The sequence below is a fragment of the Gambusia affinis genome, linkage group LG08 (genome assembly GCF_019740435.1).
Source record: "Gambusia affinis linkage group LG08, SWU_Gaff_1.0, whole genome shotgun sequence".
NCBI classification, from domain to species: Eukaryota; Metazoa; Chordata; class Actinopteri; order Cyprinodontiformes; family Poeciliidae; genus Gambusia; species Gambusia affinis.
Window position 1 is genome coordinate 18,843,011 of NC_057875.1, and position 27,521 is coordinate 18,870,531.

At 39.3% G+C, this 27,521-nt stretch overlaps 3 protein-coding genes across 13 annotated transcripts; 1 reads left to right on the forward strand and 2 right to left on the reverse strand.

Moving 5' to 3' along the window:
• Positions 1-5,857: 5,857 nt before the first annotated feature.
• Positions 5,858-6,459, reverse strand: LOC122835634 (C-C motif chemokine 18-like). Its single transcript, XM_044124844.1, has 3 exons — positions 6,358-6,459; positions 6,155-6,281; positions 5,858-6,057 (listed from the first exon to the last, which is right to left on the reverse strand). Exons 1-3 carry the CDS (start codon positions 6,419-6,421, stop codon positions 5,949-5,951), a joined length of 300 nt encoding a protein of 99 aa, XP_043980779.1. The 5' UTR covers positions 6,422-6,459; the 3' UTR covers positions 5,858-5,948.
• A 2,615-nt stretch (positions 6,460-9,074) lies between these two features.
• Positions 9,075-10,240, reverse strand: LOC122835635 (C-C motif chemokine 4-like). 2 transcript variants are annotated; one of them, XM_044124846.1, is made up of 4 exons: positions 10,210-10,240; positions 9,587-9,742; positions 9,384-9,510; positions 9,075-9,286 (listed from the first exon to the last, which is right to left on the reverse strand). In XM_044124846.1, exons 2-4 carry the CDS (start codon positions 9,648-9,650, stop codon positions 9,178-9,180), a joined length of 300 nt encoding a protein of 99 aa, XP_043980781.1. In that variant the 5' UTR covers positions 9,651-9,742; positions 10,210-10,240; the 3' UTR covers positions 9,075-9,177. The 2 variants fall into 2 exon arrangements, with proteins under 2 accessions (XP_043980781.1, XP_043980782.1); XM_044124847.1 differs by lacking the exon at positions 10,210-10,240 and having other exon boundaries at positions 9,587-9,781.
• A 2,400-nt stretch (positions 10,241-12,640) lies between these two features.
• Positions 12,641-25,753, forward strand: si:dkey-30c15.10 (uncharacterized protein LOC559353 homolog). Of its 10 annotated transcripts, none has more exons than XM_044124835.1 (25): positions 12,641-12,736; positions 13,879-13,978; positions 14,074-14,241; positions 14,470-14,553; positions 14,906-15,090; positions 15,245-15,337; positions 15,618-15,707; positions 16,205-16,292; positions 16,794-17,771; positions 18,501-18,796; positions 18,906-18,997; positions 19,449-19,578; positions 19,826-19,961; positions 20,270-20,458; positions 20,563-20,689; positions 20,858-20,906; positions 21,319-21,372; positions 21,463-21,495; positions 21,580-21,604; positions 21,712-21,815; positions 22,131-22,184; positions 22,409-22,495; positions 23,254-23,361; positions 23,445-23,587; positions 24,602-25,753. In XM_044124835.1, the coding sequence occupies exons 2-25, from the start codon at positions 13,885-13,887 to the stop codon at positions 24,765-24,767; spliced, it is 3,573 nt and encodes a 1,190-aa protein (XP_043980770.1). In that variant the 5' UTR covers positions 12,641-12,736; positions 13,879-13,884; the 3' UTR covers positions 24,768-25,753. The 10 variants fall into 10 exon arrangements, with proteins under 10 accessions (XP_043980770.1, XP_043980775.1, XP_043980772.1 ...); XM_044124837.1 differs by lacking the exon at positions 12,641-12,736 and adding an exon at positions 12,793-13,114 and having other exon boundaries at positions 14,503-14,553; XM_044124833.1 differs by lacking the exon at positions 12,641-12,736 and adding an exon at positions 12,794-13,114.
• The last annotated feature ends 1,768 nt before the right edge of the window (positions 25,754-27,521 follow it).

Below are 27,521 nucleotides of genomic sequence, written 5' to 3' on the forward strand. Positions count from 1 at the left end.
TATTTGTTGCTGCTTTTTGGTGAGGTCTCACTAGAAAAAGAAGTTTTAATCTTAAAGAGGAGAGGGAGTTATCCTGAAATAAAAAAGGACAGCAGTTCGCTCACTGATTGTGTATTTACTTTTGGTTGCTCAAGATTTAAAAGAAGAATTTGAGACACAGATTTCAGTTTTCAGACTCTAATATTAGAATGAATTTTAATGGAAAGGAATTAGACTCAACCAGTTTCCTTTTAGTTTTACTGGAGTGAACATGACTGAGATAAATTGTCACTGAATTTAAAGTACGCTTATATGTTAAATTTTTGTTTGGTTTGAAATTGAATTTTGGTGGATCCATAGAGTCTGTGCCTCAAAGTGGAAGAGTCTTGGTGTCTAGTTTATTAATGATGAAAATGGAGCAGGAGTTGGAAGGATTAGTCAGTTCTGCAGCAGTGTTGTTTTGATGAAGAAGGAGCTGAGTGAAGAAATGAAGTTCTCAATTTAATTACTCTTATCTTGAGATGTGGATCGTGACCGAAAGAGTACGATCCTGCACAGAAAAGACTCAAATGAGCTTCGGCTCTTTAAGAGTTTAGAGATTTGAGCCAGGTACCTCAGGTAAAGCCCACTTCTTCCTCACTGAAAAGGCTCAATGGAGCTGGTTTGACACCTGACCAAGAGGGTTCCTGGTCACCTGGATCCTGGAGGGATTTCTGTTATATCCCGCTGGGAGACTCCTGACCAGACCCAGAACTGGTTGGAGGGACGACACATCCATGTGAACACGGATCCCCCACAAGAAGCTGGACAGTCCTGGTGACAGGAGTTTAATCCATGGCTTGATCTCAGAAAAGTGGAAAACACAGATAGACGGTGGAAATGATTCCTTTAGACATAAAGATGATTAGTTGTAAAGAAGATAATAGTGCCAACAGTGTAACAGTGTATGTGTCATGTTTCTTTCCATTCATTTCAGTTCAGAAATACTTTATTAAGCAAAGAGGAAATACCACTTTCTTGAAACTCAATGTATCTGAGTTTCTTTAAGGATATTGTGGATGCTGATGGCTGTTGGCACAAAGAATCTCCTGTACCTGTCAGTATAGCAGCGGCTGTGAAGACACCTCTGATTGAAGATTATCTATTGTGTTGTTACAGTCTCCTGAAAGAGATGCTCAGGGTAGCCCAACATGTTATTCATTTTATGATGCATCCTTCATGAGTACATTACACAGCAGTCCCAGTGTAGAACCCTGTGGTACCCCATAAGTTACTCTGGTATTTGTCAGTCACACATCATTTGAAAGTGAAATTCTCCACACGATTTTATTCAGATATGTCCTGATTATATCCTGATTACGTGGTCAAAAGAAAAACTAACATTCAACAGAAGCAGCAGTAAAGCTGGCTTATAAATAACACACAGCATACCGTCTCTACAACTAAATAATCAACATATGGTGAGAGTGGGTGCTGTCCTGAATTTAAAGTCTTGTGTAACAAGTTGTAGTTTGCTTCACTCTGGCATTACGGCTCTGACAACATCTAAAATCCAAGACTGTGGGAAAGTACCGATGCTCTGAATGCAATCTATGACCCCAGCTAGTCCTTCATACATATCGGTCTTTCCATGTACCTTTCTGTTTATATAAACAAAAAATGTATTTAAGATGTGGAGTATGGATTATGTTCATGAAGTCAGATTACGTTTTATTAAAGTTATATTCGTTAAAAAGGTTTCTGATTTGTTGAAGTTAAATAAAACGTAACTTTGGTTTCACAACCTGCTCTCATCTTATCTCAACCTTTACAATATTACTCAACAAAAGAAGTCAAATCTAATTTTTTCTTTGACCTAGATTCACCCACCTCTTGTTCTGAAAGTGGGCAGCCGGTGTGATTTTTGGTGAAGATAAGGCCTGCAGGCTGCATCAAAGCTCAGCAGTTTCTTGCGATGCTATCGGAACAAACCATGGCTTTTCTGATGTTGATCTCTTTAAGTGGGACAAGGTCAAATGTTAGGATACATTTTCTGCAGCAAGCGCAGTGCAGGGAAACCTCACTGATTTTTATCTCAATCTGGAAACAGATGCGGTGTGTGTTTGTGCAGAATACCGCTGCAGATCTCTTGTTCATCTCTGAGAGAACAAAACGTTTTCAGGTGTACTGACACTCTGAAATCCCCAGTATCTCAGTAAAGATCTCGCATCTTAAAACAAGAGATAAAAAGTTTGTTAACACTGTTTGACCCTTAAGTCTTTACAGTTTATACATGGTTTAAAAATGACATTACAAAACTGTTAAAACACTTCAGAATATGTTCAAAATCAAATGGGTTTTTTTGTTTTGTTTTTTTTTTTTTTTACTAAAAAAGTCCAACGTGTTTTTAAGCTGCAATTAATTTTTTGTAAAGATTTGTTTTTTTTACATATTTGTTAAAATTTTCACTGCATCCTGATAGTCTATCATGAGACAGATGTTATGTGAAAATCTTGTTGTTCTGTCTCCATCCAGTGGTTTTACAGATATCTGCAGAAATGCAACGCTCCCTGTCTGAAACAACCGATCAGAGCCAAGAGTAGGGCCTTAGCGATGTCGATCGGTTTCAGACCTGCCATTAACCAGCCATCCCAGTTCAAATACGCTCTGGTTTTGCTGTGATCTGCTGGACTTTGACAATATTTTTAATGATTTTGGTTTCTTTATCTTTTGGTGAATTGCTGTGTTTTGTGATTTTAGTTAATCTTTTACCTCAGTGCTTCATTTTCCTGGCCTTTCGACCATTTTTTCTAATTTGTTAATGTACCGTCCACTAATCAGACTCCCCTGTTTAAATACCCCTTGCTTTAGTTACTCCATGTCAGCAGCTCTGCTGTCCATGCTGCTGTTTATGCTGTTTTCTGTCCGTGGACCAATTGGTACCGGGCCGCACAAGAAGTAATTAAATATTTCCATTTTATCTATTATTTGAGTCTAAAGGATCTCTTATTTTGAAAATCCTTTAACCGGATTCTCTCGGTTACGTCTTGTGGGCCAACATTGAGCCCACAGGCAGCAAAATGAGTAAGAAACAGATCAGATGTTGGAAATAAATTTTGGGAAGGGGAAAACACCCAGAGAAAGAAGAGACAGGAGAATGAATTTATCCCGGTAAATCCATTTATCCCACTTTCCAAGCCCGCTCTAAATAATATGCAGCGACCGGGATAAGTTAATTGATTTGTCGTTATCCTCAGTTAAAATTTTCACGAAAGTAAAATGTTCATTTTTGTGGCGCATCTGTATCTTATTTTGAAGGGATACGTAAACGTTACCATAGCGACCAGAGTCAGAGAGCATTAGGCCAGTGGTCGAGACGAGTTGAGAGGAGTAGAGTTTTTGAGTTTTAAGTCTGGTTCACACGGCACGATTTAAGGATTATGGGCCGATTTTCCAAACCTGTGAGCACACAGAACTGAGAAAAGTCCAACAGGTTCGGTCGGTTCGGGTGTCCAGCCACAAGGCAGGAGCAACACACCACACAGGAACCGATTCCACTCACGAACATCCAGGTTTCGGAAGAAGATCCCGTAAAACCCCAACATACGGTACGTGAATTTAGAATAATCAAACACGAATGACGATGTAGAAGCAGTAGTGATAGTTTGTGGACTCATTTTAAGCGATAAAAGACGTAACAAAAAGAAAAGGCGTTTGATAAAAAACGGCGGGAGCAGCCGCTCTATTTACTGCACTATGATTTGGAGGTGAGTTATGTTTTTTGTAGTTTACAGTTTTAACTGAATAAACATCCATGTTTATTAAGCGCATGATAGTTTCCACATATCATCTCCGATGTCCAACGGACTTTCGGTTGCGCCAAGTCAGCCGTTTGGGATTCCTCTCCGTGCTTACGTCACCGCGTTTTCTGATTGGCTCCCTGTCACGTTCAAAATTAAGCAGGTTGCTTTCTCGCTCCTAGTGAGGGTCAGGGAAAACTCCACATGCTGCCATGAAAGGGCCAAGACAATCCAACATGTTGAAAATGCCCGATCTACGTAACACACACAACACTGCGGGATGGTCGGTTACGATTATCGCAACCGAATCGACAATCTTAGAAGTTGGAACGTTCGTAAGGGGGAAATCAGTGCAAAAAATGTAAAATTATGCCATGTGAACTAGGCTTTAGGACACACCAACATGTCTTTTTTCTTGACGATCATCCTGATTCTTTGTCCTCTTAGTTTTCAGATGTTTTCTTGTCTTTTACTCAGCATGTGACAACTCACTCACAACAGCGTTCCAGATCTTGTTATGACTCATGTCCTGTCTGCAAACACTCTAGTTTGAGACGTTTATCTAACCACAGTTGTATCTTTTTTACTGTGTAAGAGTTTAAACTTTAGGAACTTCCTAAAAGGATTATTTGGAAGTGCAATATTGCCTCTGAAGTGGCTTCCAAATGATATTCCTACAGATAGTTTGAGGTTTTTACTGACTTTATTATGATTCTGTTACTTTGTGACATGAACAAGACTTTTAAGACATTCACCACAAACCCACAGTAAAGAAACAGCTTTTCGAGGCATTGTTTTAAAATGAGAGATAAAATGGAGAAAAACTATTGGAGGAAATTTATGTAAGAGGAAATGTATAGCTAGTTAGAAAAATTACAATGCAGCTGTAAAAGAAAGAGATTTCTATTTTTCTACACTAATTTACAACAATAAAATAATCAAAGAAATCAGTTCAGACAAAACTATTTCCACATCTTCAGTGTGTAAATCCCCCACCTCCCATCAGAAGTGAAATCCACAATATAAGTTTCACTGTATAGGAATAAATCTATAAATCCTTCTCTACTGGTGAGAAGTATTGCATAATTTCTGAAAACTTTATTCAGATTTCCAATAAAAGATTTGACTGACATTGTTCATTTTTTGGTTTTCCATCTCTGCCATCAAATCCTCTTCTGAGGAAAAGTCCTATTGATACCTTAATGGTTGATAAGCACAAATTTCTATGTTCCCAGTTTTAGTTTTAGATCGACTGGTTTTAATCAGTCAAATCATTTCCTCATTGATAAATAGATATCTGAACATTTCTAGTTTAGGTCCGCTCAGACCACAAACACCTGGATCTGAACAAACCGTCTACTATAACTCCTGGTTATTCAACAAAATTATTTATTTATGAATTCTTCCTGAGTTAAAACATTAGTGTTGTTGTTTCTAAATGAATATGAACTTGTGTTTTTGTTTTTTTGTTGTTTTGTTTTTTGTTTTGTTTTTTGCATTATTTGAGCTCTGAAATCACTGCATCTTTTTTGTGATTTCGTTTCTCATTTTCTGCTACTAAATTCAAAATTTTTGTTTTGAATTTTGAATACATGTTGTCAGTAGTTCATAGTATTAATGAACAATGTTTATTTTACTCAAACATACATCTATAAAAAGCAAAATAAGAGAAACTGATCATTTTAAGTGGCCTCTTAATTTTTTCCAGAGCTATATATATATCCTTTGTAAAGGACCTTATATGATAACTTAATGCATCATGGCTGCTTGTGATTTCACAAGGCTAAAACACACATTGTAAGTTGACAAAATATATTTTGCAGTCCCTTGCTGTATAAATGTAGACAGATTTTGGCCTTTTTGATTTTGTTGACTTTGCTGTTTACTTGGTTTCCTTGATTTTTATTTTCTGAATCCAGTTTTTCATTTGTTTTCATTCTGTGTCAATTTGTCATTTCCCCTCAGCTCTTACAGTCCTTCTCTACATACATTTAATTGTTCCAGATTTACCTCCCAACACAAATTTTAGTTGTCAGAAACTCGACCACTGAGTGTAAAAGTTTAAGATCAGCAAAAGATGCAAAAGACAATGCCGGGTCAAAAATGTCTGAGCATTCACTTGTTGAAGTTTATTTACATACAAAACAAATTAAAGCTTATTCATTCCAAAAACAAAACAGTCCAGGATGTTCATTGCTGCAGGCCGCTGCCTTCAGAGTTGATCATTCGATTGTAAACCTCCTCAACCCATGTAGTGGACGGTCTGAAGCAGATTAATCGTCCCTTTACAGTCTCTACTCTGCAGATTGTAAAAACAAAAAAGAAGTCAGTTTTATCCTCTTTGCACCTGGAGTCCAGTTTCTACGTCTTGTTGAAAAAATAAAAAGCAAACTCACATGAATCCTCTTTTCATGCAGGAGCTGTGGGTCTTTGTTATGTCCACAATCCTTTTTTCTGGCACTCTAATGTTGCTGAATTGGTCACAACAGGTTATAGGACCTGTGTTGTACTGTACAGCCTGAGCTGTGAGGAAAGCAAAGCAAGTCAGCATGAAAATACATATCAGATGTATTCAAATTGAAGAACAGAGATCACTCACGCACGGCATCGCAGCAGCAGGTGATGATCAGTATCATTCCTACGGACAGGCAGAGAGTCTTCATGATGCTGTTGGTGGAAGATGATGGAGGCGATGATCTTCTGTTGCTTCTCGTATTGCTATGATTGTGACTGAGCTCTGCGACGCTTATAAATCCTGTTCACAGTGGAACCATTTTTTTTTTTTTGAGGTGGCAATTTGTCCAAGCTAAAATTGTCTGCAAAAAATTCTTAATGGTTAAAAAAAATCTATTCCACAGGGGAGAAATGTTAAACCGCTGCTGCAGCACAGTTTCACAACGTCACTAAGTATCTGACCACAGATGGGTAGCAGAGATAAAGATCTTAATCTCTGTGACACTTGACTCAGCATTTGTCTTTGTATTTAGCTGTATCTGTAAAGGTGAAGAATATCACACCTTCAGTATTTTGAAACCGACATTTTTATACAGAGCAGAATAATATCTAGATTAGGTTAGCCTTTTATCTTGTCAATCCTCAAAATATAGCTATCATCATCAAGATATATATTTTTTTGGCCTAAGTGATCTTTTTGGTCATCTTTTAGTTCGACTGGAAAGAGGGGGAAGACATGTGGCAAATGCCACTAGGCTGGGAATCGAACCTGCAACCACCGTTATGATGACTATGGCTTCAATACATGAATCATGCTTTGCCCCGGCGCCACCACAGCAACCGTGAAACAGCTCATTTAAGGGGACTCTGACTGTGCCACATTCACCACAGTGAGAATCCAGCCCCAGTTAACTTGGATTTGGACGGGATAGTTATACAAAGTGTTGAGAACAAAGTGTTGCTGAATTTGACCCAAGTACCAACTGAATCCCATTAAAAATCTACCAACGGGTGGAAATAAAGTAGCCTAACCTTTTGGAGGATGCAACTCCTGTTACATCTGGCATGAAACAAAAAAGAACGTCATCTTTCAGAACCATGAGTGTTGCCATCTGCCAGAAAGTCCTGATGGAGAATATTCTGACATCGGTTTGTGACCTCAAGTTGAAACACTACAATTAGGCAGAAGAACAATGATCTCAAGAACAGCAGTAACTCCATCTTTGTTGGAAAGAAAATGATAAATGTATGTTTGGAGAGACCTAGTCAAAGTCCAGCCTTAAATCTTGTCCTAAAGTCATTTCATTTCAATGTGGCTGAAATGAAACAATTCTGCAACAAAAGTGGATCAAAGTTTATCCACAGTAAAAGACTCAATATTAGTTATCACCAATATTGGTTGCCATTTGTTATTGCCATGATTTAAGTTAAATTAAATTAAATTGAGTTTAATAGAATGAAATATACTTTATTGATCCCCAAGGAGAAATTGTTGATCAGTTGACAGGCTACTCCATCCAAATTGTTAAATATTAGTAGTACAAACATAACCACAAGCAATAAAAAGTCCATCCATCCATCTTCTTCCGGGGTCGGGTCACGGGGGTAGCAGCTTCAGAAGGGAGGCCCAGACTTCCCTCTCCCCACCCGCTTCTTCCAGACGCCTCTCACCTTGGGCAACTCCAGAGTGGAAGTATGTCCAGCCCCTCTCAAGGAGACTGGTTCCAGAACCAGAGCCATGCGTCGATGTGAGACCGACTATTTCTAGCCGGACCCTCTCGATCTCACACACTAGCTTCGGCTCCTTCCCCACCAGAGAGGTGACATTCCACATCCCAAGAGCCAGCTTCTTCAACTGAGGATCGGACCGCCAGGGTCCCCTCCTTCGGCCCCCACCCATCACACAATGCACCCGAGCCCTTTGGCCCCTTTCACAGGTTTCCTCTTTGGGCGCTCACCATCAGGCCCCATCTCCAGGCCTGGCTCCAGAGTGGGGCCCCGGTGACCCGCGTCCGGGCGAGGGAACATGCAGTCCAAAGTTCTTTTCCATCATTGGGGTCTTCGGGCTGCACTTTGTCTGGTCCCTCACCTAGGACCTGTCTGCCTTGGGTGACCCTACCAGGGGCATGAAGCCCCGGACAGCATAACTCCCAGGATCATTGGGGCTCTCAAACCCCTCCACCACGATAGGGTGGCAGCCCAAGGAGAGGCAATAAAATGTATCATATAAATATATACATTATTATGTACAAGGAGTTATGTATATATGAATGAAAATAAATATGTAAAGAAATAAATAAAATAACAAGCCTGCACATGCAACTATAAAACATTGATCTCGTCTCTGCTGGGAGATGAGATCAGAGATAAGATTTCTGCCGCAACATATTTAGATTGCAGCTTTCACACTTTTGTCCATGCAACGAAGTCGCAGCTTGTTGTTCAAAGGGACTTTCAGCCCTGCACCCATGATACAGTTCAATGTTTATCAATACATAAATCAGATAGATATATAGATAGATAGATAGATAGATAGATAGATAGATAGATAGATAGATAGATAGATAGACAGACAGACAGACAGACAGACAGACAGACAGACAGACAGACAGACAGACAGACAGACAGACAGATAGATAGATAGATAGATAGATAGATAGATAGATAGATAGATAGAACATTATTCTATTAAATTTAACTTATCTAGCATAGATAGATTTGATTATATTTATGGGATCTGTTAGTTTTGTAAAAGACCTTAAGGATGACTTAACACAAAATGGCTACTTGTGATTTTAACAATCAAACTCAGCCTGACAAACACACATTGTAACATGACAAAATATATTTTTCAGTTCTTTATTGTATGAGGTCAAAAATGTCTGAGCATTCACTTGTTGAAGTGTATTTACATACAAAACAAATTAAAGCTTATTCATTCCAAACACAAAAGAGTCCAGGATGTTTATTGCTGCAGGCCGCTGCCTTCAGAGTTGATCCTTCGATTGTAAACCTCCTCAACCCATGTAGTGGACGGTCTGAAGCAGATTAATCGTCCCTTTACAGTCTCTACTCTGCAGATTGTAAAAACAAAAAAGAAGTCAGTTTTATCCTCTTTGCACCTGGAGTCCAGTTTCTACGTCTTGTTGAAAAAATTAAAAGCAAACTCACATGAATCCTGTTTTTATGCAGGAGCTGTGGGTCTTTGTTATGTCCACAATCCTTTTTTCTGGCACTCTAATGTTGCTGAATTGGTCGCAACAGGTTATAGGACCTGTGTTGTACTGTACAGCCTGAACTGTGAGGAAAGCAAAGCAAGTCAGCATGAAAATACATATCAGATGTATTCAAAGTGAAGAACAGAGATCACTCACGCACGGCATCGCAGCAGCAGGCGATGATCAGTATCATTCCTACGGACAGGCAGAGTGTCTTCATGATGCTGTTGGTGGAAGATGACGGAGGCGATGATCTTCTGTTGCTTCTCTTTTTGCTATGATTGTGACTGAGCTCTGCGACGCTTATAAATCCTGTTCGAAGTGGAACCAATTTTTTTATTTTTTTTTTTGAGATGGTAATTTTTCCAAGCTAAAATTGTCTGCAAAAAATTCTCCCCTGTTAAAAAAAAATCTATTCCACAGGGGAGAAATGTTAAACCGCTGCTGCAGCTCAGTTTCACAACGTCATTAAATATCTGACCACAGATGGGTAGCAGAGATAAAGATCTTAATCTCTGTGACACTTGACTCAGCATTTGTCTTTGTATTTAGCTGTATCTGTAAAGGTGAAGAATATCGCACCTTCAGTATTTTGAAACCGACATTTTTATACAGAGTAGAATCATGTCTAGATCAGGTTAGGCTACTTTATTTCCACCCGTTGGTAGATTTTTAATGGGATTCAGTCGGTACTTGGGTCAAATTCAGTAACACTTTGTCCTCAACACTTTGTATCACCGTCCCGTCCAAATCCAAGTTAACTGGGGCTGGATACTCACTGTGGTGAATGTCAGAGTCCTCTTAAATGAGCTGTTTCGGGGGTGCTGTGGTGGCGCCGGGGCAAAGCACAACCCACGTATTGAGGCTTTAGTCGTCATAACGGTCGTCGCAGGTTTGATTCCCAGCCTAGTGACATTTGCCACATGTCTTCCCCCTCTATGCAGTCGAACTAAAAGATGACCAAAAAGATCACTGAGGCCAAAAAATATATATCTTGATGATGATAGCTATATTTTGAGGATTGACAAGATAAAAGGCTAACCTTTTGGAGGATGCAACTCCTGTTACATCTGGCATGAAACAAAAAAGAACATCATCTTTCAGAACCATGAGTGTTGCCATCTGCCAGAAAGTCCTGATGGAGAATATTCTGACATCGGTTTGTGACCTCAAGCTGAAACACTAGCATTAGGCAGAAGAACAATGATCTCAAGAACAGCAGTAACTCCATCTATGTTGGAAAGAAAATGATAAATGTATGTTTGGAGAGACCTAGTCAAAGTCCAGCCTTAAATCTTGTCCTAAAGTCATTTCATTTCAGTGTGGCTGAAATGAAACAATTCTGCAACAAAAGTGGATCAAAGTTTATCCACAGTAAAAGACTCAATATTAGTTATCACCAACATTGGATGCCAGTTGTTATTGCCATGAATTAAATTAAATTAAATTAAATTGAGTAGAATAGAATGAAATATACTTTATTGATCCCCAAGTAGAAATTGTTTATCAGTTGACAGGCTACTCCATACAAATTGTTAAATATTAGTAGTACAAACATAACCACAAGCAATAAAATGTATTATATAAATATATATATTTACATATAATATATACATTTTTGTGTATAAGAACTTATATATATATATATATATATATATATATATATATATATATATATATATATATATATATATATATATATATATATATATATATATATATGAATAAAAATAAATATGTAAACAAATTAATAAAATAACAAGCCTACACATGCAACTATACATAATCTATAAATGAGTGCAGAGAACATCAGGTTTAAGTTACTCAGAGTTATTCAGATTACAAGGGTGACAGTACTAATTAGGAAACCAGTGTCATTTTAATATAAGTTGAGTTTAATATAGGTTTGTTTAGATAGCGTATTTAAATCACAGTTGAAAAAATATATTTTATGTTTACCCAGTCTATCTGTCTGAAATCACTAAAAGGGAAATATTTTAAATGCTTAAAGTAATCTTTCTATTTATTTTTGAGACAGTGTACTAACCCTTTAAAATGGAGAACTTAAGTCAGTGCATTAGTCATTGTCTGGTTTATGGGTGTAAAGATTTCCATATTACAGTGGATCTGCATGTAATTCTAAGAAAGCTATGACCAGACACAATGTTATTTTTAAAATTATAGAAAGTCAGAGTTCACCCTTTCAATGGTTGCCGGATTATAAATATAAACTGAACATTTCTGTGTGGAAAGGCACCATGATTCAGTTCCTCTGTTTATGCAAATCTGTTTGCAAACAGAGATGGGGGAAACATTGATCTCATCTCTGCTGGGAGATGAGATCAGAGATAAGATTGCCGCCGCAACATATTTAGATTGCAGCTTTCACACTTTTGTCCATGCAACGAAGTCGCAGCTTGTTGTTCAAAGGGACTTTCAGCCCTGCACCCATGATACAGTTCAATGTTTATCAATACATAAATCAGATAGATAGATAGATAGATAGATAGATAGATAGATAGATAGATAGATAGATAGATAGATAGATAGATAGATAGATAGATAGATAGATAGATAGAGAGATAGATAGATAGATAGATAGATAGATAGATAGATAGATAGATAGATAGATAGATAGATAGATAGATAGATAGATAGATAGATAGATAGATAGATAGATAGATAGATAGATAGATAGATAGATAGATAGATAGATAGATAGATAGATAGATAGATAGATAGATAGATAGATAGATAGATAGATGTTTTTTTAATGGTTAAAAAATTCATTAAACAGAAGAGAAAAAGTTAAACCGCTGCTGCTCAGTTTCACAACCTCACTAAATCACTGACCATCGAAGTCACTGGCCTCAGTGACTACAGTGATCAGTAACTTCTGCAGTCACTGATCACTTGGTTGCAGAGATAAAGACCTTCTGTTCTCTGCATTTGTCTTTGTGTTTTCCTGGAAATTGTATCTGTAAAGGTGAAGTATATCGGCATTGGTTTGAAACTGAAGTTTTTATACAGAGTAGAATCATGTCTAGATTAGGTTAGGTGGAAAATGGGTAGAAATGTGAGAGAAAAATAGTAATCAAATGAAGAGTGTCTGTGTTTTCATCTGAGTCTTTATCCAAAATTGATAGCAAAGTTATTCAATATTTATTTTGGATCTAGCATGAATAAAGGGTGCCCACGCCCACTCCTCGAGAGCTACATCCCACAGTTTTTAGATGCATCCCTTCTCCAGCACACCTGAATCAAATGAGCTTCTCATCGGGCCTCTGCAAAGCTGAGTGACTGCTGGTGAGGCAATATGCTTTATTTTAGTATTTATAGTGCAACAGCTTGGACCTTTTATTCCAATTTCATTGCAGTAAAGATGTTCCCTTTTCGTGTCCATAACAGTAAAACATTGATTTGAATTGCTTGTTTGATTGTTATGTAATGAAACACAGGTCTCCGACCTTGTTTGATGACAAAACGTCGAGCTGCGCAGAGTGTCGGTTTATTACGGTAGGAGGAAGAGTCCATTTGTACGCTCCGCTGACGTCAGAGGACCCGCTGAAATTCAAAGTTAGAGAAGGACACTGCAACACCTGAAGACAAGGAGGCCGTTTTCTCGATTTAATGCAACTTAGGTTTGACCTGAATAGAACTTAAGGTTTTAAGACATAGTCTCGGGTAAGACATTAACAACTAATTTGGTTCTTATGTTGAGAAATTCAAGCTTTTTTTCCGCTTATAATTTCAACTCAAAGCTAAGCTAACGTTATGATGGCCGACTGTAAATAAGATGGCTCGTTTTAAACGCACAACATCTGTTAATATTGAAAGACCAACTCTTGATATTATTTTTTGTCTCCCTAAAGTTAGTTAAAACAGTTGCCACTTAGTTTTGTTTAGGTTTCTTGTGTTGGCTTGAAAACTATGGGTCACCTAGGGGAGCAGCTAGCAGCAGAACTAGCCACCTGTTTTACCTGCGTTTCATTTGAAACCTGCAGCGAGTCTGAGCGCTTTGAACTGGGCGTTGGCACCCCTCCTTTCACAAACGTCTTCTGTGTTTACTGCATGTGGTTGTGTTTCATAAAAAATGTATTTTAAGTCTAATTTGAACAATTGAGTGCTTGTTTTTATTGAACATCAACAGGTACGTTGTGTATATGTGTAAGACAGCTGACTACCACAAGGTTTCTGTTTATTATTTAAGCTAAGCTAACCCTCAAAAAGCTGTTACTGTGGTGAGAATGATGCAATAGTTATTTTGTGCTGTGTTCATGTATCAACATCTGTTTAGATGTTATGATTTTGCATTGTTTAGCAAGAAGTACTGAATGAAACTTTTTGGGCAAAGTTGTTATGTTAGTGGTGTTTAAGAGTTGTATTTGTTATAGTTGACTCTGCTTTTATATTTGACATTCAACATGTTTGTTTTTGTCTGTTTTTAGTTCATAATGGAAGCTGGGCAAGAAAATGGCAGCAGTGTCACCTTAAAGAGGCAGAGGGAACCTCTGTCGGACACTGAAGACAACATCGTCCCTGCAGCAGGTGTGCTTTTGACACCATTTACTACAATGTTAAGAACCAGATCTTCATATTTGTACTGTGCCGATCTTTAGCAAGCTTTCGCTTTGCTGTTTCAGATGTAAAAGATGGACTGAAGCGACGGCGTCTGGAAGCAGCTGGTCAGGAGAACCTGACTCCTGAGGCATCCTCATCTGGACGTCTGGCGGAGTTCCAGGCAAAACCGGACACACCAGTGATCCCGTCGGTCCGTTCCCGAGTCCAGCTGCTCACCCAGAGAAAAGACGGTAACTTCATCTTATTCTACTAACTTAAACTCCAACCTCAGACTGAATCGCGTATAAAAATACCATTGGCCTACAATTATTACTGATGATTTCCTGTTGGAATCGAGTCTAGCTGTAATTATAGAAAAATATATTGATATTTATCAAGATGTTGCTGAATTGTCAAATTCACCAATTTGAATGCTGGCATAACGCTGCGGTTTGTAATGATAAATGTTTTGTTTTTAGGTTTTTTTGCACAGCGTTCTTTCTCTCATCCAGGAAACGAAGGCCCATCGGTTCCCAGCAAGGGTGTCAGTGAGCGTCTTCTCGGTAGGGATGCAAATGAGATCACACCTTTACACTCGTCTGTAGAGGAAGTATTATCTCTGTGCTCTGGTGGAAACTATTTCCTATAATTTTTTACATTTTTATAAGTAAAGAAAGCAGAACTAATTGCATCACTGCTTTCTTAGAAAATGGGCATTGTGTTGTATAATCTCCAGGTCAATAAGACAGTCAAATAAATGAATGAAAGTGCATTATAAATGCTCAGAATATTATTTTGGAAATGGTTTAAACCAAAGAAAGTGTTTTTGAAGCAGTTTAGTAGGCTAAGTTGCTATTTATTTGAAACATTGGTCAAGAGTCACTATTTTGGCTGCTTTTATTATTATTTTTCCAGGTGAGGAAGAATTTCATCAACGGCTGGAGCGTTTTAAGGCACCAGCCTCTCAGGCCGACACCACCCAAACGCCGAGCCCTGCCGGCTCCTGCCCCCGGCCCCGCTCCGACTTTGTGTCTGGCATTCAGCAGAAACTGCAGTGCACAACAACACCCAGCTCCAAACAGGCTTCCATCATGCGCCAGGTCGGTTCTGCTGCTACAGATACCGGGTCTGTCGGTCCGTCTAGTTTCATCATAAAAATACTGGCAGCCTGAATAATGAAGTTATAAAGGCTTGTTGGCAGAATCTGAATATTTTTCTTGCTTTTTTTTTATTTTATATTTTATTTGTAATCAGGAACGGGAGCTGGAGTTAAACCAGTTGCCTTTCCAGCCAATCAGTAAGAACGCTTGGCTGAAAAGGTGCAGCTCGGATTCATCAATAACTCAGGTGGGTTTGAGGTGTCAGTCCCATTTATCAGGTGTACTTTTATGTAAATTATAGTTTCTAGGTTTTATTGAACATGTTTGGAAGCTTTACTCCTTTTAATTGATTTATTTTAACAAACTTTCAGTTGAGTTTTTCACCAAAAGTTGATTCTAACAAAAGACCATTAACACACTTTATAGCACTTTCCTCTCTGCCTTTTTTACTGTTTATTTTTAGAAATTGTGTTTGTGGTTGACTCTTAACATTTGTTTTCTTTATCACTTTATAAAACCATTAAAAGGGAGGGCCTCCTGCTGGCTGCTCTTCCCCCGCCTCTCGGGTTCCTGTGTCTAAAAGGACATTTTGTTGGCCTCCCATTCAGCCCTGGGATGTGAGTCGTTGTTTTAAATGCAACTTCACTGGCTGGCCACCTTTTGCACTTTTAACACTTGGGTAAAATGTGGAGTGGTTCACTAAACGGTCATCTCTTGGGTGCTGTGGTGGCCCAGCGGTTAAGCACAACCCACATATGTAGGCCTTAGTCGCAGGTTCGCTTCTCCGCCTGGTGACCTTTGCCACGTCTTCCCCCTTCTCTCATTACCCAGTTTTCTGTCAATTTATTATCAAATAAAGGCCACTAGAACCAATAAAACCTTAAAATAAATTCACCTCTTTATGTTCTCCTCGGGGTTTTACATTCTTTCATCTCTGACACAATCCTTTAGGACAGTCGTGTGGTTTGGGGAACATTATTTCTTTCTTACACAAATACATATTCAAACAGTTTCTGCTTCAGTTCTTACCATATTTGTTTAACTGAATACCACAACAACCCTTCCTCCTATCCTGATGTCCTTACTCTTTTTGTTTTTTCTTTTTCTTCTTCAGGAGGTCCCTGGAGACGTTGAGATGAAAGATGGGAGTTTTTCTGAAATGTTGACATCTGTGGCTACGACACCTTCTGGAAATATGACGGGTAAGAGCACTGACTGAACTTTCTCCTGAGCTTGTTTGTCTTTACGAAATCCTAGAATTGAATCCAAGGAGCTGAACGGGGATAAATAAACTTTAGTTTGAGTCTGTGGTTAAATTAAAAAACTTGATAAATTTCTCCGCTCTAAGACTGCTAAAGGAAAACGTGGACATTTGAGTATTGCGGTGACCATACTGAAATCTCCCTGGATTTTTGATCATGTTGCTCACTAAAGTACAATGAAAGAGTGAAAGGGTTTTAGTTGCCAAATATGTTTTTAAGAGAATGGCATCTGAAATTTTCTACCCTTTCAGTAAAATAAAAAAAAAATCTGTTGTTAAATGGAGTGTAAACTGTATCAAAGTATGAAACATTGTTCTTGAAAAACCAGGTTTTGCCCCCTTATTTTAAAATATTATGCTGATATCTGACAAATATTGTAGATTGTTGCCAGGATAAAAGATTTCAGTGACGCAACTGGACTCAGAGCTTCTCCCTCAACAGGTGAAGGAGCGGTCGCTGACGCTCCTGCTGCGTCTACAGAGCTTAAACTCAACAGAGAGGGGCAGAAGGAAAGCCTTCCTCACGGTGAGGAAGCAGGAAATGAGAACAAGCTCAAGCCTGCAACTGTGAATACAGAAGAGCAGCCAGGGTCCCAGCACCCAGAGAGCCAGACGGTGTTAAAGTTGTCTTTCAGTGATGAGCACAGCCTGTCTGATCTGCACACATCTGATAAACACAGCTTCTTGCAATCAACTCTCCTAGATGAGTCAAACACGAAGGAAACGAGCAAAGTTTCCAGAGTGACTGAGGTGGAAAAGTCTGAGGTGTTTCCTTTTGACGAAGATGAGACGATGGAAGGCTCTACGTGTGGTGAAGAGATTGAGCCTTCAACCGACGAGGAACTAAGGGAGTGGAGATATCCTCAAGGAAACGCGTCAGCTGACGAGGAGGCGATCTCGGAGGAGAGAGTGTTTAGTGAGGAGAAGGAAGAAGAAATGGAGGCAGCTAGAGAGGAGAAGGAGAAAAGGAGTAGCTTGAGAAATGAAGGTGATCCTGCTGATGTTAGAAGTGCTCCAGATCTAGATGTCTCAGAAAAGACAGCTGGCTTTGGTGGACAACAGGAAGATGAGAAGCTTAGACCAGAAGAGAAGAGGAGTGATGGAGATAACAGAGTAGATGACTCCTTGACAAGGAAATCGGCTTTAAAAACCAAAACATTGAGAGAGAAACCATCAGAAAATGCAGAACATGAAACCAGCTTTGAAAACGAAGCTCAACCTGGTGGGAGGGATGAATGTCAGGGTTCATCTGAGATCCAGATGTCAGACTCCCATCAGGGGGAGAGGGCAGTTTTAGGTGGGCTGAAAACAGAAAGCTCAAAAAAAGTCACCTTTTTCCTGGAGCCGGAGCTGATCAGTGGCTCTCCTTTACCTGAGCGCAACGCCTCAGAGGGGTCCAGGGCAGACGGCAGTCTGTCAGGTGAGATACGTCTGAAAAGCTACTTCTTGGAGGAGCATCCCTGTGGTGAAGCACTTTGTGGGTGATCATGTTCCACTGGTGAACTGGAAACACTGGGTTCACACTAAGAGGTGATTTTTAGAAAACACAACAAGCTTGTCATTGAATGTGAGCTGTACTCTTATTTTATCTGTATATGGATGTAGAAGATGTAAACATTCATAGAGCAGCAATTCATTTTTAATTGTAGGACTTCCTGATCACTGACCCAAGCCATTTAAAGTGAGGTTTTTACTAAAGAGTCCTAGTTGTACCACATGTACAGTTCAGGCAGGAAAATAAATCTGAAGATCTTTAACTTCTCCCTTTAAGAGGTTTAAATCTATCAAATAAGGAATAACTCAAGACTTTTGCACAATGTTATATCTGCATTAAGACGTCCTACTAATAAAGTATCTCTCAACTTACTGAGGGTGTTTTATGAATGAGTAACTTCAGCCAAGCCCTTTCTTATTGGAATAAATTACCTTGAAGCATTCGATAAAATACTGAACTTGGATAAAATGGCAGCTTTTGACTTGATTTGTTTGACGTTGTTCAGTGATGTTTTTGAATGGTTTCCTTTGCACTTGTGTGAGACGCAAGCACTGCGTTTTGAAGCTGATCGCATATGCACAGATGGATTCATGAACACAATTTAATGTGGCTTGTTTGGTGTTGGAAAAGCTCATTTGCAACGTTTCTCATCAGATTCAGGGTCAAGCTCTCATGACGACACCAACTCGACAGAAACCATTGAGAAGATGTTTGAAGAGGTGCTGGAATATGCCGGGCGTGCAGAAGAGGAGGGACGAGTTGAGGAAGACGGAGAGGATCATGACAGTGGCATCGGTTCTTGTTCTGTTGGAAAGAGTGGCGAGAAGATTGAAAGAGAGGAAGAGCCCAGAGGAGAGGAATGTGATGAAAACGATGAGCTTCTTACTTTTCCTCAAAGCGGCATCCTCTCTCCTCTCAGCAAGTCTTTTGAAGCTGTGGTTACCCCACTGGTAAGGGTGGTTTACGCCTTTGCTTTGTTTAAATTTCCTCAAACTTTTTCAGATTTGTGAGCTTCAGAAACAACAGTTTTCATAACTTCTCTGTGATGTTTTCCATCAGCGACTGGCTGCGGCCCAAGAGTCTCATCCTCCACCTTTGCTCCTGTCTCCAGAGGAAAGCAGCACTCCTCCTGAATCTGCTCCTCTGTACAGGTTGGAAAGGATTTTACTCTTTTTTTTTTTTTTTTTAACTAAACACAATTTAAGAACCATAAAAGAAAGTTGGAGATGTAATTTCTTTGAATATAGATGTTTTCATCTACACATTCACACAGATGTGTGTAAATGAGGAGAAAATTGAATAAAGAAGTTGCTAGTAAAACCTTTGCAAATGTGAAAAGTTAGAGCTAATATTCATTTCTCCTTGCATGTGGGATTTGTTTTTGTTTTAGAAATAAGGAAAGCACAATGTTTTACCATTGGGGGGAAAAACATTTTCATAAAAATAATGTCCCCATTAGAGGTTCTTTATGAGATGACAGCAGTTTTTAAACCATTTCATCTTGTTTTCAAGTCTCTCAGTAGTTTGATTCTAGTATGACAGACGGCAGGTGACTGGTTTGAGTAAACGGTATCCACTAACCTGATGGTTGTTGTTTGACAGCATCGATGCGTATCGCACACAAAGGCAACGTAAGCTGCCAGCCATCCAGAGCGTGACGCCTGTGGTTCAACGACGGACGCCAGAGACGCCGAAGCCCAAAGAGTCTGCCAACACCAAGGAGAAGATAACTGTGAGAAGCACATTTTTGTTTTTTTCCCCCTTTACATTTCCTGATATTTATTTTTAAAAAATAGTGTTCTAAAATCCGTTTCAATTTGTCCTTTCTTTAAGTTTCTAAAATATTCTTGAGCTTCACATGTGGGCTCTGTAACCAGCTCAATTTTGGTCAATTTAACAAAGTTATTTTTATTTTTCCTTAGATTTGTTTGAATCTGTTAAATGTTTACATTCCAACAACACTGTGTGTGGTTGCTCAGGCTCTGAATGAAGAAGCTGGGAAACTGCAGCTGGTGATCAACCAGACGCTGCAGGCGCTGAGCTGCTGCACCGATGAGGAGCACGGACGAGGCTCTCTGGAGGAGGCCGAAGCTGAGAAACTCCTGCTGGTGTCCTGTATGGAAACCACAGCATTTTAATCTCCACACTGGGTGTTTAATGATTCGGTCATCTTGATAGTGAATATTTCTCTACTCAGAATAACTAGCAAGGTGGTGAATCTTTACGTTTGTTTGTTTTTGATAACATTTAAATCCGCAGCTTTAGGCATTAACCTAGTTAGTAAATTTTGTACAGCGCATTTCCCAGATATTATCTCTTTGCTTTTACAGGATTAGGTCAAGCTGTGTTGCAGCAGATTGTGAGGTTGTTTTATTTTATATCATTTCTTTTTAAGTACATTCTCTCCACTTTTTGCTCTTCAGGTGAGAAACGGTCTGCTCTGCTGGCAGAGGTGTCCAGACTGCGGGAGGAGAGGAGCCTGCAATCTGAAGAGGCTCCAAAGGAGGACACGGACTACGTTTCCCAGCAGGCCTGCAGAGGAACCATCAACATCACCGACATCCAGCTGCCGCTGAAGGTTGAGTTTGTCTGCTCGTCGAACAGCCGTCCAGGTAGAACCACAGAGTAGCAAAGCTGTAATTTTCTCAAAGATTAAGGCACAAATGTTGCTTCAGATGACGCCTAACGGACCGACTGGTTTGTTGAACTGGTCTAGGTCGACCGAGCCACTACTTTTTCATCCTGATCCGCTACGGACCGTGCAACGTCATCGCCACGCCGCTGGCCACAGCTGCCGACGCTCAAAACGGAGACGCCATCTCCTTCCCGACTGCAGTCACTCTGTGAGCTGCGCCTGTTCCTCTGTGCTGCTCTTCTTCTGTTTACAAGTTTTTTGAAAACTAAACGCTGAGCTAAATTATTTCCTGATTTTTTTTTTTTTTTTAACTGCTGAATTATAGTTTCCAAATAAAAACATTGCACTACAAATGACTATTTATTTAAAATTTCAGAAAGGATATACGCTCGTCTTTTGAGATTGATGTTGAAGTCTACAGCCTGGTGAGACGTTCATTTTGATTTGTAGAGTTTATTGCTAAGCAAAATTTAATGGTGCAATAATTTATTGGGTTACAGAAGGACATTACAAATTTTGAAATGTGTGGCAGCCATATTGAAAATTTAACCTTGAAATTTCAGTTTTCCATCTCAGAAGCCTTAATCCAGAGATTATTGCATTTTTCATTTAATTCAAACTACAGAGCAAAGAGCAAAATGCCAAATCCTTTATTAGGGCTTTTTCTTTTTTTGTAGTTAAATGTCCCAAAGTTTTGCAAATGTTTTTTAAAAACAATCTGATATTTTTGAGTAACTTTATTCATCTTATTTGCAATTAAATGCATTTAAGTTCTGATTTTGTTTGAAACTGGTTATTTTTCTGTAGTTAATTTATTTGTTTTTCCACACAATCTAGTGTCCTAGCTCAGGATCCACCAGTACCTCAGACCGGACCAGCACCAAGTCCCGTGTAAGTGAGCGATTATTTTCCTCAGAAATTCAAAGCATGTTAATGAAAGCAGTCTAACGTTGTTGTTTTTTTGTGTGTTGACATGTCAAGGTCACACCAAGGAAGTTTCTGAACACCCTTACAGTAAGAGTTCATCTGTAATCACTCTGTGGTTTTAATGACCTTTTTCTGTTTCCTGCATCACTTTAATGTCGTCTTGTTGTTTAGCAGAAATCCAGCAACATTTTCACATGTAAGTTGAGTTTCTTTTCAGATTCAACTCTTTTGTATCTGCTGAACTCGGTGAAGGTTATATTATGCAGTTTCATGATTCATTTGTGTTTTTTTTTGTTCTTTAAGCTCCTGCTGCTCTCGGCACTCGCCGCTCCAGTAACTTTTCTCTGGTGGGTTCCCACAAGATCACCTGGGCTTCACTGGGACGCAGGAAGTTTCCTCTTGATAAGGTAATTTATGATTGGTGCTATTTTAGCGTGAAGGTAAAACAAGTCCTAAACAGTCACATAATTTACTGAGCAATATAAAATGAAACAAACCAAGCCGTGATTTTCCTCTTGGTTTCTGTTTTAGCTGAATCACAAAGTGAACGTCAGCTTTTCTCTGGGTTCTGCACATTACTGCACAGTTCAGTTTTATCTCCCACTGTTATCACTGTTTTAGTCACTTTGGTCCGTTTGGTTTTTGAAGTCCACACCTGGGTGGGTCTCACTGTTGACGTGATGTCTGTCCCCCCCTCCCTCCCTCTGTCTTCGTCCACTCAGATGAAACTTGATGGCAAAATCAGGAGGCTGCTGGGAGATGAATTTCAGGAAAAGGTTTCACTTTCTTTCTTTTTTTGTTTCTTCAACCTCCATCACTCTTCACATGTCTTCCCTTTTGTCTTCCTCTACTCAAAAACTAACCAGCTGCTTGATTTCAGTAATAATTAACCAGATTTAGATTTAGCTCGACCAGAAAGGATAAATATGACAGAGTGAAGTTTTTTTTTTCCCTCCATGTTCTATTAGTTTGAATGTGACTCCTCCTCTTGTGACTGCAGGTGCCATTTCTTTCACCACTGGAGGGCCACATCTACCTGAAACTGGACAGCGAGGGCCACTCCGATGTGCAGCACCAAGGCTTCCTGGTCAGCAATGTTACCATTTTGTTATTTACTCCCCTATTTGCTACAGCAGAGGTTTGTTTTTCAGAGTAGAAATTTAAAACTGGAGTGTTGAACTCTTGAGAACCGTCTGGTTCAAAGTAAGTTCTGGCCGGAATAACAACTTGCACAGCCGATATTACATTATTGATTACAATTATTTTCATTGCCTTAAATGTGTTTGCGGTTATATTGAAGTCATTTGTTCTGCGTTTCTTGTATCGAATACAGATCTGTTGCAATCATAGCATCTCAATGCAACTGGGAGTTTCTTTTTTCCATTTAATCATGAAGGTGCTGCTTTAATCTGGGGAACAACTTACTAACTTTCTACAAAAATCCTTAAATTTATAACGGTCTTAGATTTCAAGTTGGCATATTGAAGTAAATTGTGCAATGATTGGGGGGGAAAAACTTTTGATTTTTTTTTTTTCCTGGAACGACTCCCAAGAGATCTCTTTAAAAACCTGTTAGCATTACTTAGATTTGTAAAGACAATAAATCTCCATTTTTATTTTTTTTTTCTGTCTATGTGGAAAATGACCTCCCAGTTGTTGGCATGGACTATTTCTCTAAACACAAACTTTTGTGAATGTCCAAAAGATTATTTTGAGACCGACAGGTGATGCTAGCAATGAGGGCAGGTTCTGCAAACAGAAGTGTGCTACAGTGTCTCCACAAAGAGGATGCTGGTTTTTCAAGTGAAAAAAATCCAGGGATTGCTTCTGTCTTTTTCTCTGCAGACGATGTTTGAGTTGATCAGTGGATTTGGGGTGTGGAATCGGCGATATTTTGTCCTGGAGGAATGCAACTTGTCCTACTGGAGCAACCCAAATGACAAGGAGACCAAGGTAGCAACCGACTAACGGGTGTTTAAAAAAGGAGGAAGAAAAGCCGTCGGGTGACGATTTGATTCTCTGGTTGAACTCTTCAGGAAGCAGAAGGCAGCATCTCTCTGTCCAGGTCTCCCAGTCAGTGTGTCAGGCCTGTTAAGAGAGATTCATGTGCTCGACCTTTCACCTTTGAGCTGGTGAACGCCTCTCAGCAGGAAGACCAAAACCAGGACGTGCTATCCAAGTAAGTACATATAAAACTGCCAACATGACCCATCCCACCTGGTGAAACGGTAGAACGGGGATGGCTTGTATTCACTTGAATTACACAGAGAATGAATGAACAGTTTCCACAGGTTGGTCTGTTTATATTTGCCTCTGTTTAGGTCAGATCAGATCATGGGGGTTTTCCTTCATGTTTAATGATAAATTGTTGGAAAACATGAATAGTAAAAACTTTGGAAAATATTTTTATAAGATTATCTGTTGTGATTAATCTTCCTCACTCTTCAGTCGCTCTTCTTTTATCCTGATCAGCTCCAGTCTTTTGGCCTAAACTCTATGTCAGTTGTGTTCATGACAAAAGGCCTTCAGATGAATAATTAACCAAATATCTGCAACATGCAGAGAATGGCTGAAGGGCTCTTGAAATACAACACATTACACCAAGCGGTGCTGAATAATTGCAACCCTGCAGACAGTCATTTGAGATGAGGATTGCAGTTTGATTTTATTTTTCCGGCATAATTATTCCTGGTTTTTGTATAATTATAATAACAAATAATTTTCATGCAACTTTTATTTAAGTTCAGCTTTATTATTTAGTAAAAGTACAACATTTTCCCACAAAAGATTACATTTATAAAGTTAACACATGTATATTCTGCTGGGGTTTTTAGTACAATTTAACTGTTTAAGTCCATGTTCATTTTTTAAAAAATTGTATGAAGTTCAAAGTAGATTTTAGATCATCCATCAAGCCGTTGTTGACCAAATTCATAATTTCTGGCATTTTCCATTTTGTCATAAATTCAACCTGAAGGAGTAAAACTTTTTTCTTTTTTTTTTACTAAAGTAATCCTAGAATATGTTGCTATTTTTTATTTTTGAATCAAGTTTTTTATGCGGCAGTCTGTCTGACTTGTGCTAGTTTGTATTTATTTATTTACTTTTAAATCACCTTAAATGTGTCGGGCCTTAAACTCATAATGTGTGAGCTGCTGATAAGTGAGCTGTGTGTTTGTGTTGGACCTCTCAGGTGTTGGTTCTCGGCCGACACCAAGCAGGAGCGGTTGGACTGGATGGAGAAGCTCAACCAAGCCCTGCTGGACTTCCACACGTGGAGCCGTCCCCCGGCGGAGAACCAGGCGTTCAACGTGTCCAACGTGTCCAGCAGCGGGAACCTGACGGAGAGCATCCTGTAGCGCGAACAGAGTCCTGGATCCGTCCTGGAATCAGCTTTTTTAGGTTTTTGGTCTGAGCTGATATCGGAGATTAGATTAGATTAGATTAGATCAGATCAGAGCTGTGGGACACCATGAAACATCTCATGTTGATTTATTGATGGGAGACTAATTCATTTTTCTGTTTTAATCCCAATCTAATCTATAATCATTGGGTTTCAGTTTTATTTGCAGACTTTGTTGCAAATTGAATTTTTTTAGTATCATGTCAGATTTTTTTTTTTTAACTGGTTTTATTTTTTTTGCAGGATTTCATTTGGTGAGCAGCTGCTCTGTTAATAATTGGTCACTTTAAGTTGTTGTCGCCTTTGCTATTGCCAATATTTACTTATGTACATGAATGGATTCAGATTCTATTTTTATTGTTCAAGCTTGAAGGATAAATTGTGATCAATACACTAATACTAAATAAATGTATGACTAAGGCAGGATGGGAGTATCGGTGAGAACGTGAAACCGATCAAAAGCCGTTTTCTCTGTTAAATGTTCGGGTTTGGCTGCATTTGGCTGAGGGACAAAAAGCCTGTTGTTGGTTCTGGGATTTAATTAAGTGGAAGAGAAATATACAAAACTATCTTCTCCACCTTGATCTGAAGGAGGACGGTTTGGTTGCCTAGACTTTAAATATTCCTAATTTACAAAATTTTACCCTCAATATCTAAATGGTAGCAGTTTCTTTTAGTTTTCTTTTTTTTATATATATACAAACGGACCTTTTGATAACCAGCATTGCTGGTGTCTTGTCTGACTTCATTCCCAGCACGTTAAGTGTTAATCATTCTTACAAATACAAAGACCCATTTAGTTACTGACGTAAAACACGTATGTAAGGTGAGGGTAAATGATTTGTTCTGTTTAGTTTTCTTTCCCCTGTCATGTCGTTGGTTTTCTTGTATATGTGCGTTTTCAGTGTATGAGAATGTATCAATAAAGTCTAAGGATTGAAATGGCTTGGATGATTAAATCTGGCATGAAAAAACACAAATATCTAAGTTTGAGTGCAGTGCATTGCAAAAATGTTCTTTCTTAAAGGGTAAAGTTTCACATCAAACCTCCAGATTTTTTTTTTGCAACGTTTGTGATGAAATGATTAGGATGTAGAGGGGAAAATGATGCAGGGTTTGGAAAACATTACAAATTTAAAAACTGAACAGTTTGTCTTAAATTCACTTTACATTTAACTCCAGCTTCATTATGGTGTTGTGTCGCTGTGGAGTTACATCTACCTGTTTTTCACATAGGAGCTTCTTAGTGCTGCATCTCCATTGGTTTTAGGTCTGGACTTTGACTAGGACAGTATAAAAAATCCGTCTAAACCATTCTGTTTCAGCTCTGCCTGGCCGACGTCCTGCCCAGTTTCATGGAAGCCTCTAGCAGGTTTTCCTCCTGAAATATCCTGCATTCGTCTCCACCTCCCTTCCTGCAGCTTCACTGTCTATAACCCCACAGCATGATGTTGCTGCCGTTAGGTTTCACAGTGGGCTAGTTGTGCATGTGTAAGCCAGAAATCTTAGTTTTGGTCACAAATGATTAAGGTGCCTCAATTCACATTTGCTGTCTCCTTAATGTGGACTTCTTGTGACTCTTTTTTTTTCTTTTCTTAAAATTCATCTGTCAGTGCCAGATTTGTCAAGCCTGTGACTCATAACTGTCCTGTCGACGGTCTTCCACCTGAGCTGTAGGTCTTTGCATCACATCCATTGATTTCTCTGCTTGTAATACAACAAAGTATGAAGAAGCTGAAGCTGTCTTTATGCTTTCTAGGACATTTTACTGGTGTAAAGTTTCTGCCTTAATGTAAAGTCATTTCAGTATCAACAGGAAAGGTAAATGTTTCCTCTTGTTCTCTTGTTTATTTCTTTCACACCTGAGTAGTGGTGTGTTGTATGTCGTGCCAACTAAAACTGAAGCTCTGCTCCACATTCAGAGTCTGGCAGGAAGGCGGCTCAGGTCAGGAATGTCATACAGGAAGTGGTCTAGAATTAGACTTCCTGTTCGCTCCTCTGGGTGGAGGTGCTGCTGGGCGTCATTAAATCTAAGGTGATGACAACAAGGAGGGGAAGGGGGAGTGCTACACCTATTCGGCTGCGTTGGGCGGGGCAACCCTGGTGTTTTCAGCAGCTGTGCTTTCCAGTGGCACATAAACGCCTCACACAGCTGGGACAGATTTTTACTCCGTGACATTAAACTTATGTAAATCACACCAGTTTGGTTTCCTCTCTAAAACGAGTTTAGAGGGGAGAGCGGTCGTTGTGCAGCTGCAGTGTTATGAGTTTAATTTCATGTTTCCTCTCCTGCCACATGTTGATGTTCCCCAGAGCAAGGAACTGAATCCCAAGTCGCCTACCGAGCTGCATTGGTGCATAAACGCGAACGGTTGGCTGGCTGAATAAGAGCTGCTTTGTGTGGTTGGTATAATTAAAACGCTACATAATTTATTTTTTTCCCACCAGGGGGTCTTTTGTGGGCTCTATTGTCCCTTATACCACAGTAGGCTAACAGGAAAGGGGAAGAGAGAGGGGGGAAGACATGCGGCAAATGTCGTCAGGTCCGGGAATCGAACCCGCGACGGCCGCGTCGAGGACTCAAGGCCTCCAAACGTGGGTCGCGCTATCCCCTACGCCACCACAGCACACCCACGCTACAAAATTTTTAACCATTTGATCTTTTGGACAGTGAAAATAAAAATCCTTTTACAGTAAATCTAAAATTCTT

Bases quoted from the DNA above. Each gene is read 5' to 3' on its own strand.
- LOC122835634 (XM_044124844.1), bottom strand. From the start codon at position 6,421: ATGAAGACTCTCTGCCTGTCCGTAGGAATGATACTGATCATCACCTGC. The intron at 6,282-6,357 runs GTGAGTGATCTC...CTTTCCTCACAG, and splicing joins CTGCTGCTGCGATGCCGTGC to CTCAGGCTGTACAGTACAAC. The intron at 6,058-6,154 runs GTGAGTTTGCTT...TACAATCTGCAG, and splicing joins TGCATGAAAAGAGGATTCAT to AGTAGAGACTGTAAAGGGAC.
- LOC122835635 (XM_044124846.1), bottom strand. From the start codon at position 9,650: ATGAAGACACTCTGCCTGTCCGTAGGAATGATACTGATCATCGCCTGC. The intron at 9,511-9,586 runs GTGAGTGATCTC...CTTTCCTCACAG, and splicing joins CTGCTGCTGCGATGCCGTGC to TTCAGGCTGTACAGTACAAC. The intron at 9,287-9,383 runs GTGAGTTTGCTT...TACAATCTGCAG, and splicing joins TGCATAAAAACAGGATTCAT to AGTAGAGACTGTAAAGGGAC.
- si:dkey-30c15.10 (XM_044124835.1), top strand. From the start codon at position 13,885: ATGGAAGCTGGGCAAGAAAATGGCAGCAGTGTCACCTTAAAGAGGCAG. The intron at 13,979-14,073 runs GTGTGCTTTTGA...TTGCTGTTTCAG, and splicing joins CAACATCGTCCCTGCAGCAG to ATGTAAAAGATGGACTGAAG. The intron at 16,293-16,793 runs GTAAGAGCACTG...CTCCCTCAACAG, and splicing joins ACCTTCTGGAAATATGACGG to GTGAAGGAGCGGTCGCTGAC.